This window comes from Pomacea canaliculata, linkage group LG7 (assembly GCF_003073045.1).
Source record: "Pomacea canaliculata isolate SZHN2017 linkage group LG7, ASM307304v1, whole genome shotgun sequence".
Taxonomy (NCBI): domain Eukaryota; kingdom Metazoa; phylum Mollusca; class Gastropoda; order Architaenioglossa; family Ampullariidae; genus Pomacea; species Pomacea canaliculata.
In genome coordinates, this window is record NC_037596.1 from 16,438,621 (window position 1) to 16,452,865 (window position 14,245).

Sequence of the window (14,245 nt, forward strand, 5' to 3'; positions counted from 1 at the left end):
GATGTGTGGCCATTGACAAAGACTGACATGAGGGTCAAAGAGTAATGCTCTTTTTTTATCACAAGACGATTTAAATAAAATATGCTGAAGTCTTACAACGCATATGAACATCATACAGGAGTCATTTCCCATATTTCATGTTTGATATTTGTTTAGTTTTGTTGTCATCATGCTTTGTCAACGGTACACAGCGTGTGTCTGAACCCAGTGCTTCAAGACCTTAGCTCACCAAAGAAAATATGCAATATGTAATTATATGTTGATAGTCTTTGACAATTAACATTTGCGTACCTTCAATAAACGACCAGTTGCATACACTTTGTCTAGGCTGGAGCAGAGAGTACAAAGTTTGCTTTTTTCCACTTTGGAACGACATCGAAAATCAAGAAGTCTTCTTTGAAAGAGAAAATCTCGGAAACTGTAGATGCCATTTTGTAAGAGATACCGGAATGTCTGATTTTCATCTCGTAGAAAGAAGGCTTGGATGTGTCATCGAACGACACTGATTACAGTAAAAGTCACTCTAGACATTCTTCCTGTCACAGCTTCACTCTGGACATTATAGTTTCTCTCTTGGAAGCAAGAGGCCAATGTTGCAATCCTTCAGTGTGCCAATGGTCACATCCCTAATCAGGAAGTGCCGCAGGAAATGGACTTAACTCATCCCCGTGTCTATCTTCACGAAAGGTGACACACACATTAAAACCATCGACATCAATAGCATCCAGTTTTCAAAACCAATGAACTGGACCTGGCTTATTTTATAACTCCGAGAAATCAAAGCTAGAGTCGCGATCCGGGTCAGTGTGTTGAGGGCGCGGAAAAAAAAGATTGTCCGTAGGCTTCAGCCACATAAACTTAATGTGGCTGAAAGTATTCTACTTTCAGTCTCTTTGATAAAGAACTCAGAAGTGAATGGCTGAGGATTCATCAAAAGGCTCACAGTGCCACCACCATAATGGCGTGATTACAGTTCTGCCGAGTCCTTCGGTTCTGCCTCGGGGCTCAAGCGCATGATGTTGCCAAAGCCTGTGGCTCATATGACCATGAAACACGGCTTCTTAAAAGAGAAAAAAATCAGATTTTAAGTTATTGACTTAATCAACTCCCCATCACGATTGGCAAATTTACTCAATTTCAAAGAAATGTATCGTCGGGCGACAAAAGTGGAATATCATCACCGATGACAAGGGGACCCTTGCAAGCTGCTAGATGTGAGCAGTGTGGTGGGAGAAAAGACCCCCCTGTTTTAAACCAAGCTATCAAACTCGACCCACCATTCCAACTGCTCCAAACTACATTCATGGTTTGGGATTTGTCTCTCTCCCACCTTACGTGTAAACAAACAATCAGAGATTTTTTTTTCAGATTTTGTAAGAATCAACAAGCGCTGCCTTTCTCTATATGCGCTCCTTCCAACCAGTGAAAACGTGGCTTCAAGCTAGGTTAGTGGTCACGAGGGGCCTCAGATCGCCGCCTCGTTTATGTGCTTCTAAGAGAACACCACTCTTCTAGCGCACTTCACAAAGCAGTTTCGTCCCCTGTCACGGCAGTCCTGCCGTTCTCCGTGGGGAGGGTCATGTACTGCGAGTACTCCCGCTCCATCGGCATGGAGTCGCCCGTAAACAGCCGTTTGAACGTCTCCCGGAACTGCTTGCTCATCCCGCAGTAGATGAAAAAGTTGAGAGGGTAGCTCAGCAGGATAAACAGGTTCGAGAAGAGCGAAAGGGTGCTGAAGGCCCCGGGTTCCAGGATGTGGATGTTGAAGGTGTTTTGGATGATCATGATGATCATGAGAATTCCCAGCGGGAACTCCACTAGTAGAAACAGCCCCACCACCAGCACCAGCATCAAGGTGGTGCAGTTGCTGTCCTTGAGTTTTTTCGACTCGCTCTTCTTGTTCTGGCGCAAGAGCAGCTTCCGGCGCCGTTGAGCCACGCGCATGGCGTAGATGAGCAAAGCGTTCATGACGACGAGGGAGATGCAAGGGACGAGGTGAATGAAGATGACTCGGAACCAGTAGTACACGTTGTAGTAGATGTTTTGGCTGGCCTCGGCCCACAAATGCATCTGCATCACGCACCCGACTATGGTCTTGTTCGGGTGCACAGCCGAAGGCAAGGTGACCGGCACGGGGTACTCTTCAAGGAAGCGACAGAGCTGACTCAGGAAGGCCAGGATGTAGATAAGGACGGTGCCGCGGATGACATTCTCGATGGTGCACCAGGTGCGTGCCTTGAAGGAATGGCAGACGTAGATATAGCGCTGGATGGCCAATGCCATGGTCAGCCAGATGGACGAGGTGTGGAACACCGTAGGGAGGAGCTCGATCAGGTACTTGTGCGCCAGACACCACTCGAACGGCAGTACTCCCAGAACCGGTCTGTCCCAAAGAAATGGATAAAGATGGGCACCGGAAACACCCCGTCAGCATGTCCGAGATCGCCATGGCGACGAGCAGGCGTTGGTGGGGCTGCGCATGTGGCGTTTGAGCAGCACCACGCACACCAGGAGTTGTTGATGATGGTGAGGAAGATGAGGATCGGAGAGACGTAACCGTTGACAGGGATGGCATACTCTGACGGGTTGGTGCGGTTGAGCATCACCACCATGCTCAGGATCTGAGCCATGTGGTCGCTGCCCGGAACATCGGAGTAGGAGTCCACCAGCTCGCTGTCGTTGACGCTGGTGTTGCAGCCCACACCGCTGATGCTGCTGTTGTAGCCATTGTAACCCGAGGCATCGTAGCCCCGTGAGAAGTATCCTGGAGAACAGAGCTGGATGTCGTCTGCATACGAGGAGGTAGCTACGTCACTTCCGTTCATGATGCAAGGTCAAAGTTACTTGATGTCTGGAAGACAAACAGAAGACTAAATAATAAACTGCTCATTAGACAATACAATAATGGAAGAGAATAATAATAGTTTTCCAGTTGAACAAAATGTTCCTATCAAAGATTGTTACTAATGATGATACTTATCATCAAAGAACTTTTTTTTACTTTACCTCGGTGAAGTATGTGAATGAAACTCCTGGTGCTTGTTCACTTTTTGAGTGAAATATTTAAACTTATCCACCTGCTATAAAAAGGATTTCTTTTCCTCCATCGCCTCTAAACAAAAAAAAAGTTATCTTGGAATGAAACATATCAGTGGAATAAAAATATATGGCGGCCGTTAAAAAGCATGCACAGAGAATCCTAAGGTAGCCTCGTGGGTTGCCAAAGTTTCTGACAGGTTTTGGGGTGTTCAGGCAATAATTTCACAAAACTCGGAGGCTGCCCATTCTCTGCCCAGAGTCATTGTCAGCCAGAATCCAGATGTTGGTATACGTGGCTAACCCGACTCAAAGATATACTGCAATGATGTACCCGACACCCAAAATACCACTCTCATATATTTACTTTTCTTCCACGGGCACACACACACACGCAAAGAAGAAAAATAGTAAGTAAAATTAGAAAAGAAATCAATTTTATGTCATGAACGATAACAGTTGTAGTTTTCTGCATAAAAGAGAAAAAAGGTTGAAAAAATCTAGAATATTACTTGACAGATGCCACATCGTCGAACTTAAACTTTAATCTCGGCAGTAATTGTACTTTAAATATATAAATGCATGAGGCATTTTAATGCACAAACCAGCGCATCTAAGACAGACAGACAGACAGACAGACAGACAGACAGACAGACAGACAGACAGACTGGCAGGCAGGCAGGCAGGTATAAAAAGGCATACATATGCAAACAAAAAATTACAATGGCACCATTCTTTATTAACGAGGGGCAAAGTAACCAAGAATTTTTTTTCCATTTAGCCCTCGTACTGTAAGGGGAAAGAATAAACTGATTAAAGTAATTAAAAAATAAATATATGCACAAATAAATGCACACACACACACACGCACACAGAAAGACAGACGCACATGGTAAGGGGGAGAGAGAAAATGCACACTCAGATACAGGACTGATACGTGGTCATACAATCCTCGCATTTATAGGGACACGATACACAAACAAGACACTGACAAGAACAAGTCTACCCATAAGTCATTTCTCCCCATCTTTCTTTTGCTTCAAAACAGAGACAGAATGATCTACCCATTTGTCTATTCATCCAGCCACATATCTCCTTCTCTTTTTCAATTTTCCATGTGTAGATAACTTTAACGTTTTATTAAAGGCAATCAAAAAAAAATACTAACAAAAACAAGATACAAAATAAAGAGCAAAAAAAAAAAAAAAACAAAAAAAAAAAACAAAAACAAACCCCCATAAAAAAAAAACAAAAAAAAAAAAAAAAAAAAAAAAAAAAAAAAAAAGAAAGAAAAAGATAGCAAACAATAAAAACAAAAATCAAACCCCATAAAAAACACAAAACACCCCCTCAAACAAAAATAGTTACTTAAAATGTGTTCTTCATTGCCCACCGACAAACTAAGCATTCTGCAGTTGTCTCAACAATTTACAATTATCTAATCACCAACATGTCTACTGTGGATGCTTTGGGTTTTACGCATTTTGACAAAGAGGAGCACAAATCATGTGGACAGATGAAGATATGTAACAGATCCTAAATGTGGCAAACCTCGCCCACGGAGTTGCGGAGATTATAAAAATATTTGTGCTTGGAAAGTGGCTAAAATAGCTAATCTCTTGAATAGTTTATGTTTACGATGACCCACAACCAACTATTCATCTAATAAAAAATTTCTGGAATTTTTCTGACGAATTTTTAACGGTTAAAACAGAATCTCCAGTTTATTGTGCACCTTCAAACAGTTCGTGAAATAATGACCATCGGATACCTGTCAGTAAAAAAAAAAAAAACGATAAAATAATCAGAAACATTCTCTGTCATCCAAAGAAAATTCCATCTTACCTGGGTCAGTGTGTTTCAATGGCTGCGGTGGCACAGGTAAAAAAATCCACTGCAGCCTCGTTTGGTCTTCATTTGTTTCTTTATTGCTGTCGAGGGTTCGAGAAGATACGAACGTCTGAGTGTAGGGAAAGCGCAGCACAGTTGTTCGGGTATCTCAAGCGGGTATTCTTCTCAGAATAGTTTGTTCTCATTCAATCGCTTTGAGCTATGTGTTTGGCGGTCAGTCAGTCTTCACGTGGTATTCACGTAGAGGCGCGTGCAAGGACCACTAGGCGACAGGTCAGACTGTAGAAAGCTAGTAAGCACGAGGTTCCAAAATTTCTCTAAATGGTTCAAGCCCACAGTCTTGCAACTGCAAATCCAACTGTCTTTCACACTTAAAACTGCTAAAACTCACTGTCTGGTAACTTACGAAACCTACCACCCTGCTAACTCCCCCAAAACCCCACCTTGGGTACACCTCCCACTCAACGCTGACTGCACTTTGTTTTTTGATAAACAAAGGATTCCACAAACGTTTGGACGATAAGTATTTATAGCCGCGAATCTCCAGAAAGCATCGCAGTGTCAAGTTACCCCAGAAACCAGACTCCACTAATCCGGTAAAACTATTTTTTAAAATCTTTACGTAACTGTCACAATCAACAAAGGGCGATTATCACGTCAACGTCCAGCGCGACGCCATCTTGACTCGCCACGTACCAACGAGGGGTCACGCGATATCCGTTGCGGTAGATTACTGACCTTTCATGTTGTGTCTTGCCTGATCCTATCTTTCACTTCCTGTCGACTTCCATGCGAAAGGGGAGCTTAATGAGCACGGTGCGTTGTCTCCCTTTGCCTCAGTTTTTTTTACGTTAAAGCGGACTTTATCCCTTTTATCACCGGGGGGAGTAGTATTCACTGACTGTTCGTAAATCTAACTAGCACTTCTCTAACGGTCGACGTTGTCTGATAATAAATCTAAACAACATTTCTTTTAATTTGGTTTCCTTTTCTCTCTGGACCGGCTGCGACATCCATGTTGGCCTTTTTCTCGAGGAATGAGTGTCACTCTGTGCGAGGTTAACAAGTGACTGCTTGTTCAAGGCATATCTTGCGAGACACTGCAAAGAACGCTGATAAATATTTTTCTCCACGCTCAACCTGATACGCACCAAAGCATGGCAGATGACTGATAATCAGGGGTCCTTTTTCCAGCCGCGGAGACGGAGTCACTGTGCGTGAGAATTACTGAGCGCCGTGGAAAGCTCCATGCAGCAGATAATGTGCGCGCGCAAAACCGTCACGTGACGCACAAAATGGGGGCTTGAGCTTCTTCCTAGCTTGCGCGTGCTTGAAATTACTCACATAAATCTTGGATTACACTTCAAGTAGAGGCGCCGCTTGTCGAAACAGGTTTTTTGCCCAGTTTGTCTGAAACATTCCGAGAGGCTTGATTAAAACTTTCTTTTTTTTTTTAAACCTTTGGTTAAGTATCGTCAGAGATCAACGAGATCAGTCGACCCAAAAGGTTTTATTACAATTCCTTATCGTTACTTTTATAATTGACCAAAGGACATTTGTGCTCTTTCCTACATGACTTATTTTAAAAGAACACTTCCATTGCCATTAAGGAAACCATAAAATTTCTAATAGAAGAGACAATTCATTTCAAAATGCGTCAGGTCTAACTGGTTAATGTTTTCAGATAGTAAAAATGTAAGACGATATTCTCCCTTTTACACTTTCACTTTACAGGGTCTGTTATTTTCTTCTTTTGAAGTCCATTTCGAATCTCTTGGGTGTCTAAAGAAGGATCATTAAACGAGGTGATTAAAGCTTTTGTTTCCTTTTTTCTTTCAGAATAAGCTGTTCTCACCAAAGCTTTTGATCACAGCGCCAGGCTATTGATAGAAACAATCAATGAAATACAAGCCACAATTTTCTGACAGGAAGTTGCAGTACGGTTCGTCACTTTTAATGTGGAAGGGAGCGCAAGGTAAGGTTAACCGGTTAAGCCATCCTCGTCCTCACCAGATGTCCAGCTTCCTTGACATTTCCTTAACAACGTCCGCGACTCGCATGCTGCACAAATGTCGCTGCACCATCTCCTTGTCTCTTCTTCCGTCCACAAGGACAACAAACAAAGCTTGGCTGCAAGAGGATGTCTTGACGGGAATTCTTCTGTTTTTGAGTAGCAAATGCTTCCATGGCAGGGAAACTCGTCTCTAACGTGACATCTGTGCATCCGGGCTTCCGCGTAGAGCTCCCGTCTTCTCCTTCGGGATTATAACAGCATCTGAAAACAAATACATGACAGGCGCAGTGAGGGCAAAAACTCGGCTTGGGCAATGTGCAAGACGATTTTATTTTAAATTTTGAAAATCTGCTTCGACAGGAAGCCGATATCTTGAAGTGCTAGAGATAGAAAGAAAGCCTCGTTCGTGGCCGAAGTCAGATGTGGAGTGAACTACACTCACGCATGTCTGTCGTTGACAAAAACTTTTAAAGATGAGAATCCCTTTTTCATCCTTGTTGCCAGAGCATCTGTCGTGCATGCGAATGCCGTAAGGAATTAAATTTAAAAGGGAGAGAGGCGAATATTTCATTCTACAGTGAAGGGACATGAAATCGTGTCAGTTCCAATTTTTAATCAAAATTACAAAACTAACCTAGACCATGGCCCTCCAATTATCGTGTTCAAAATCTAGATGATGATGATGCTGACGACGATGATGATAATAAACAAACAATTTATATAACACGTGATCACGCTTGTAAACATGATCACACCCTGAGTTTGAAAGAAAAACAAGATGTCAAAATACGAAGAATGAATAATATTTCTGACAAACTAATGCAAGCCAAACATGGATGTAAAAAATAATGGGAGTCGAGGGGTGGATACAAATATAAACATAAATAGTTTATCTTGTTAGGCTCTTGGGATCTTTCAAAAGACGAATATACATCGTATTACATGGAAAATATATAACACAAAAATGATGAAGAATATCTTTAGCCAGACTAACATTTCTTTTCCTTTGTTGTTGAATATAAATGTCAGACAGAACTTTTTTCATTTTTTGTTGTTGACAAAATTAGTAGTAAATACATTTTCAGAAAGAAACTTTTTCTTAGTTTTATCAGACATAGACAAAATAATATGAAATGAAAGTTATCCTCTTTATTCATGTGATACACACAGATCACATCTTACTGGAAGGCGGGGGATGTGGATACAAACAGTGAGGACTGAGAGTGAATAACATTCATTTACAGAGACAAACGAGCAGACAGACTAGTCGTTAGATGTTGAGAGGCGACCCACAAGGTTAGTAACATCATGGGGACTGTTGTTAGAGGGGATGTTCATGGAATGTGATGTGCTTTTAGTGTTCGTTTAATGGGTCGATGGTGGGTAGGTGGCGAATATGGAAGGAAGAAGAGTTCCCCTTATTTCGCTGCTCTGTAGTTTAAAAAACCTGTGACCATGTGTTGTTGTTTGTTGTTGTTTTGACTCACAGGGATAGTATGTAAGGTCGTCAGTCGAAGAAGGTGATGTTTGATGTCTGGGATGAGAAGTTCAGAGAAACAGGCAAGAAAGGAGCGGGCAAAGAAATTAAAACACAACATAGGCAGCTTGTACTGAATGAGAGTAAGAACAGTTTAGTTTATATTCTCGTTGTTGTTGGTCTGTTTATATTTCCCTTCTTTCTTTCTTTTTTTTTCTTGTTATAAATTGAGCAACGGAAGTCAGAAATTATCTCCTTTTCATATTCTTCAACTCAAACTGGTCCCCAACACACTAAACTGAATCTGCAAAGCAGTTTATTTTTCGAATTCACTTTTAAAAGCTCAAGTTTTCTTCTTTCATCCGAGACAGTTTTATCTTCTGTTCTTAACATGCAGACCTACATTGTATATTTATGAGAGTTTGTCTCGTCGCGATCATTATTTTTCTCGTTCACAACATGCGATATACTATCGTAGTAATATGGATGAACAGGTGGGGAAAGAAGAAAATGTGATGAATAAATAGAAAAATCCTGGTGTATGGTGAGGTCAAGTGAAAAGCTTTTAACTTATCTCTGTTGTCCTCACAAATAATGTCTATGCATGGTAAATCATTTTTTTTTTGTAACGATGGGGAGAAAACGGCATCAAAAGAAACGCAGAGGTTAAAACGAGTTTTGACAGAGAAACATTCATAAGACCGTAGTTTATTTTTGCCTAAAACTTCTTCACTCGTTTCGACACACACTTGTGCGCTCGCGAACAAAAACCGTTGCAGACACGCGCACACATAAATGGCGGATGAACACGTCACACGCACGCACACTCCTTTTATGTCCGCTGAGCACGTCACGCGCCGGCCTCACCGCTTACAGTCGGCAGTGACGAAGCACCTCACCATCCAATTACGGGATCTTTACGTTCTTTCGCCGCCGGAAATGTTTCTCTATGATTTCGGCCCTCGCTGCGCCCTTTTCTTCTAATTAGCCTCCGCCAGTTAGGACGCGCCTTTGGCGTAGACAAGGGGAGGCAATGCAGGGCGAAAAGGGAGAGAATCGCCTAGAGACAGTTGCTTGCTCTTTCGCAGCTTGTATGCCTCATATCGTGCAAGCGGGTGTGCGTAGGACACGTGATCTGTTTGATTGGTTTCAGACGGCCGCAAGGCCTTTCCGTTGCTGATGTGGCTTTATGAACAATTATTTGTACTTATATCCACGTGTAAGCTTACCTTCAATATGGCTGACAGCAATTTTTGAAACAAAAATATAGTCATTACTGTAAAAAAAGTTATACAAAGTTGTGGCTGAAAAGTTTTAAAAACGTAACATTTTTATGAATCGACACACATATAAATATATTGATAGAAATATATATAAATAGATAATTAGATAGATTATTATTTGGTACAACGTTTTGAAATAATTTTAAGTGGCCAGTGTATGAATGCTTTTTTTCGGGGCTACAGCCTGAAAAGATTCCTCTGAAAAAAATATAGTTTAGAAAAAAATCCCGACCCCACAAGCGTACTTTTTAATGGTAGCCCTCACCTACATCACTGACTAAATTAGAAAAGCGTGGGCGATAGGTCAGGATGCCCAGACGACTAGCTGTCGGTAGAGAGCGAGCTGCCATTTTGCAGAGAAAGGTGAAGGTCTAATAGAGCAGCTACCAACACTTTGAGGACATAGGTCGAGGTGGGGTAGAAGTTCCTTGATTCAAATCTTGTCTGGATGCAAGCATATTTTTCGCCAAAGATTGAGTGTGTTTGTCTATCGCGTCTTACAAACCTTCGCGGCATCCGATTGGTTCATTCATACTCACAGCCACGCTCAGCTTCCCACGTGACAACCAATCACGCATCATAGCTAGTACGTGACAAAGCCGCCCATCCTTTCAGCGTCCGTGACCTTTTTGAGGTCACCTTATTGACCCTAAAGAACAATCGTCTTAGTAGTTGGTCTTCCCTTAATCACTACCATCCTCTACAACGAGCTTTGTATGTCGCGACAACTCCACATCCTCGGGACTTGCAGCCGGTGTTGACACGCCATTGGCTAGCCATTCTCCAACACTTGGCCCATCCCACATGTTCACATTCCATCCTCCATATTTTCACCTTCCATCCTTTCTTCGTTCATTAGTTCGTTCTATCCATCTTGCCTTTGAAATATTTACCTTACCAATCTTACCTTCTCAGCCTTGATCAACAATACACTATATAAAACTACATCAGTAGCTGACTAAAGGCAAATATTTTCATACTGATATAGTTGTCTAGAAAAACTTTAATTAACATGTATGATTTGAATTGTAACATTTTATCTGGATGTGAGATCACATGGTCCTAAGTAATAAAGTTCATTGTGTGAGGGTTGGGTACATCTGTTTGGCGGCGTGCTTACTTGAACCTGAATTTATATCTCGTATAACCGCGACACCAGTCTATTGCTGTATCCTTTTTCTATTTTGTTAGCTACCGGTTCCAGACTTGTTCTGGCCTGGGGCCAGTAAACTTCCCATAAAATGTATAAGCCGAAATGAGTACCTGATTTATCAGGGGAGAAGAATGTCTATGGAAGTAGAAAGTTGGACTCCCCGGTTGGACATGTGGTGTCCTAAACACGGTAAAACTTTTGATGTTCTCTGATCCTACAGCCAAAGACAACAGAATAATTTACTACTCTATCTCTCTCTCTTAGATCCCACGATTACCCATCACAAATATCATGACTGATGTTAAATGGTCCACAGAGAAAGTGAAACAAAGCTGATCTCTTAACAGCGGAATACTGCATGAACTACAAAGATAAAAACAAAGAAAGTAGAAAGCATATATTTAAAGACAATACAAAGTGTACAGCGTGTCTTTATTTACTTGAAGCAGCTTCTCCCTCCATTCTCTTAACTGACCTCCATTCGGTATTCCGAAGAACCGTTGACAACATGGCAGACATATTTATTTCACAATACCATCCACAACATCAGATCTTTTGCTCAAAGAATGTCTTTAAGGGATTCTGAAGTATCAGAAACTGTTTTTGTTAATTGTGATAACTGTTGATTGGATATATTTTTATTTGCTCTGATTATCCAGATATATGTAATTATATCCATATTTAGCACCATATTTTTCACTAGATCTTCATACGACATAATATTAAGTTTATTATATAAGCTTAATGCTAAAGTCGACTGGCTCTGACATCATTTCTTTTGAAATATCAGGTTCTAGAGTGGAGCTAGAAGACAAGTGAATACGAAAAATAAAAATTTTTTTTTTGTTGCCTCTTAGAATTTTCTCAATCTACTATTCGTTTCCTTTAATTATCTCCCCTTTGCATCAGTTTGTCACCCTTCTGTATTTTCTTCTCTCTCTTTCTGTCATTTGTGTTTGTAGGTACACGCTTAAAGGTTTTCACTGTTCACATGTTGGTGTATGCGTGTGTGAATATATATGTGTGTGTGTGAATGTGTGTGTGCTAGCATGGCGGATAGCTGCTCATTTCGTGCGGCCAAGCCTCGCAGGCTAAAAAAAAAAATCCAAAAAACTCTACAGTCGCCAGAAGGAGGCTCTGTCACTTAGCGGTCGCCGAAAATTCTCCGCGTTTTCCTGGACAAAGGGACAGCATCAGCCTGCAGCCATGACACCGTGCAGGCCAGAAAAGGGAGATAATGAGGAATTTTGCTTTGATTAACTCTGTTGGCCACAATTTATCGCCCCTCGTGACAAAAACAGACCAGGGGGCGTTTGCGGCGTTGCGCGAAAGCCCGGTGTCGCCCCCTAGCGTTCGAAAATTTACTTCTTTTCTGGAGCTTAGGTGACTCATAGGATACGCATGGCGCCTGTAATTCTGAGAAAAAAAGGAGCACAAGACTCCTCCATCTTGTGTCATGCGCTTGAAGGAAGCTGTAAACAAGGATGCAAGGGGAGACAAGGCGAAGGTGTGGATGTTGCTGTTGACTGATCACTAATCACATCTGGATGATACCAAAACAAAGAAGCTGCATAGTGTTTTAATTGTTTACGTGTTGACTCACTGCTGGCGATATTAATTAAAGAGAAGACTGAAGATTTCGGAAGGATTTCAGTTGCAACAGACTAACGGCACAGATGGTACAACTGGGTCTTAAATGTAATTCTTTGATGACACATTGTTTTCTGTTACTACATCTCGATCGCAATGAGCTCGAGGGAAGTAGTGTAATACAAGCAAATTTTTGTATTTTGTAATTCTTTTCTTTCTGTTTCTTTCTTTTTTTTTTCTTTCTTTCTCGTGTTTCTCCCTGTTTACTTTTTTGCTTATTTTCTTTTTTGTTTTCTGCCTTCGTGTATTTCGCTTTCCATTATTTTTCTCTTTGTCCTTCCTTCCTTCTTTTTCTTTCTTTCAATTTTATTTCTCCTTTTGTTTACTTTTCATTACTTCCTTACACATTTCTTTCTTTAAATATATATATATATTTACAATTATAAATAACTATTAACAATCCCTCGTCCTTAGTTAATCTTCCCTTCCTACACGTCTATATATTTTCTTTCCTTCTAGATTTTTTTTGGCTTGTTTATATGTATGGTTGTTTCCTGCCCAAAGCGTGAGTGTGAAACGCCATTTCCATTTCCAAGCAGATGATTATGATCAAAAGTTCTTGCGAATTATCTTTTATTTATAGTGCGACACAAAACACCTTTAATTTATGTTTCGACTCTTAGTATACATGAACACGAACAGGGGTTTCTTTCTGTGCTTTACACCGACATAAATAGTTCAAAATTTTTATTTTGTTCAGTCGACTTAGGAGAAAATAAGAGCCTATCAAATTTTTCTGTTACTGACATTATTAGGAAATAATTCTTTCTGTCTGGTTCATTAAGGAGTAGACACATTTTTAAGTTGCTTAAAATACCTGAACACAGTTTGAAGCGAGGTAGGAGCGGTACAAGCAGGTAGTGATGCCATGGTAGTAATAAAATAACAAGGTGACAGACAGTAAGTGAGATTAATACATCTATAAATAGAAACACAATAAACAAGATTAAGTTTCTATGTTACTTGGCTATATTAAGAACATTTAAAGAGCTTAACGATAATACTTACAAATTTCAAAAGGAAAGAGTATTAAAGTCCCATGTGGACTAGGCCCAAAATGGTGGACATATAAACCAAGACCGATTCAGTGCTTATGCAAATAATAATAATGACCGACTTGAAATTGTACTCATTATTATTTTGCTTCTAGAACTCTGTGTGCATCTGTATGTTGTCAAACATTGGTCATCTGACATCAAGGTTTGATGTAGAGTGTGTGAAGGTATGTGGGGGGTTCTTTTGATGTCACCTTAACATCAATTCATTCTAAAATATTTGCAAACTGCTTTTTTGAAACTTTTCCCTTCCGGTGTAGTGCTTATCGTTTTGACCATTCATGTAAACAATAGTCTCGAGGCAGATGACAAGAGAACAATGCAGACGACAGCATCATCCATCTGAAGTCTTACTTGTGTGTGAGAAGAGATGCTGGTGTAACAAGTCAGACACAACATGAAAACTGAGCAGACACTCTTCTGACAAGCCATCCTGGTCTGACAAGATGAACCCTTTGTTCTAGGTCTTCATACAGATATATTTAACTCCCTTTTCAGGGATTTGGAAGCACTTTATGATGCTGAACAAAGCAGTTTTTGTTACTTTTATATCCAGGAGAGTGCAGAGTGCTGGTTTTTCCTGCCAAAAAATATTGACATAAGCCCTACAGACACCATCATGCTCAGAAAGAGGCTCAGGACACAGACATCAGCATAGTATATCGATGCACTCGTTGCCAAGGCTTCAGCCAAAGGAAGATTAGAGACTATCTGTTTCTTAAGCTC

General features: G+C 40.9%; 1 protein-coding gene across 1 annotated transcript in view; it reads right to left on the minus strand.

Annotated features, from left to right (window-relative positions):
* Positions 1 to 674: 674 nt before the first annotated feature.
* The window catches only part of LOC112569608 (sex peptide receptor-like), a 33,260-nt gene continuing 19,689 nt past the window's right edge, over positions 675 to 14,245 (minus strand). The window contains 7 exon segments of the mRNA XM_025247443.1: positions 675 to 2,366; positions 2,369 to 2,419; positions 2,422 to 2,460; positions 2,463 to 2,513; positions 2,516 to 2,851; positions 4,882 to 6,297; positions 6,898 to 7,162. Of these exon segments, the coding sequence (XP_025103228.1) occupies positions 1,522 to 2,366; positions 2,369 to 2,419; positions 2,422 to 2,460; positions 2,463 to 2,513; positions 2,516 to 2,825 (1,296 nt within the window). The 5' untranslated portion in view covers positions 2,826 to 2,851; positions 4,882 to 6,297; positions 6,898 to 7,162 and the 3' untranslated portion in view covers positions 675 to 1,521.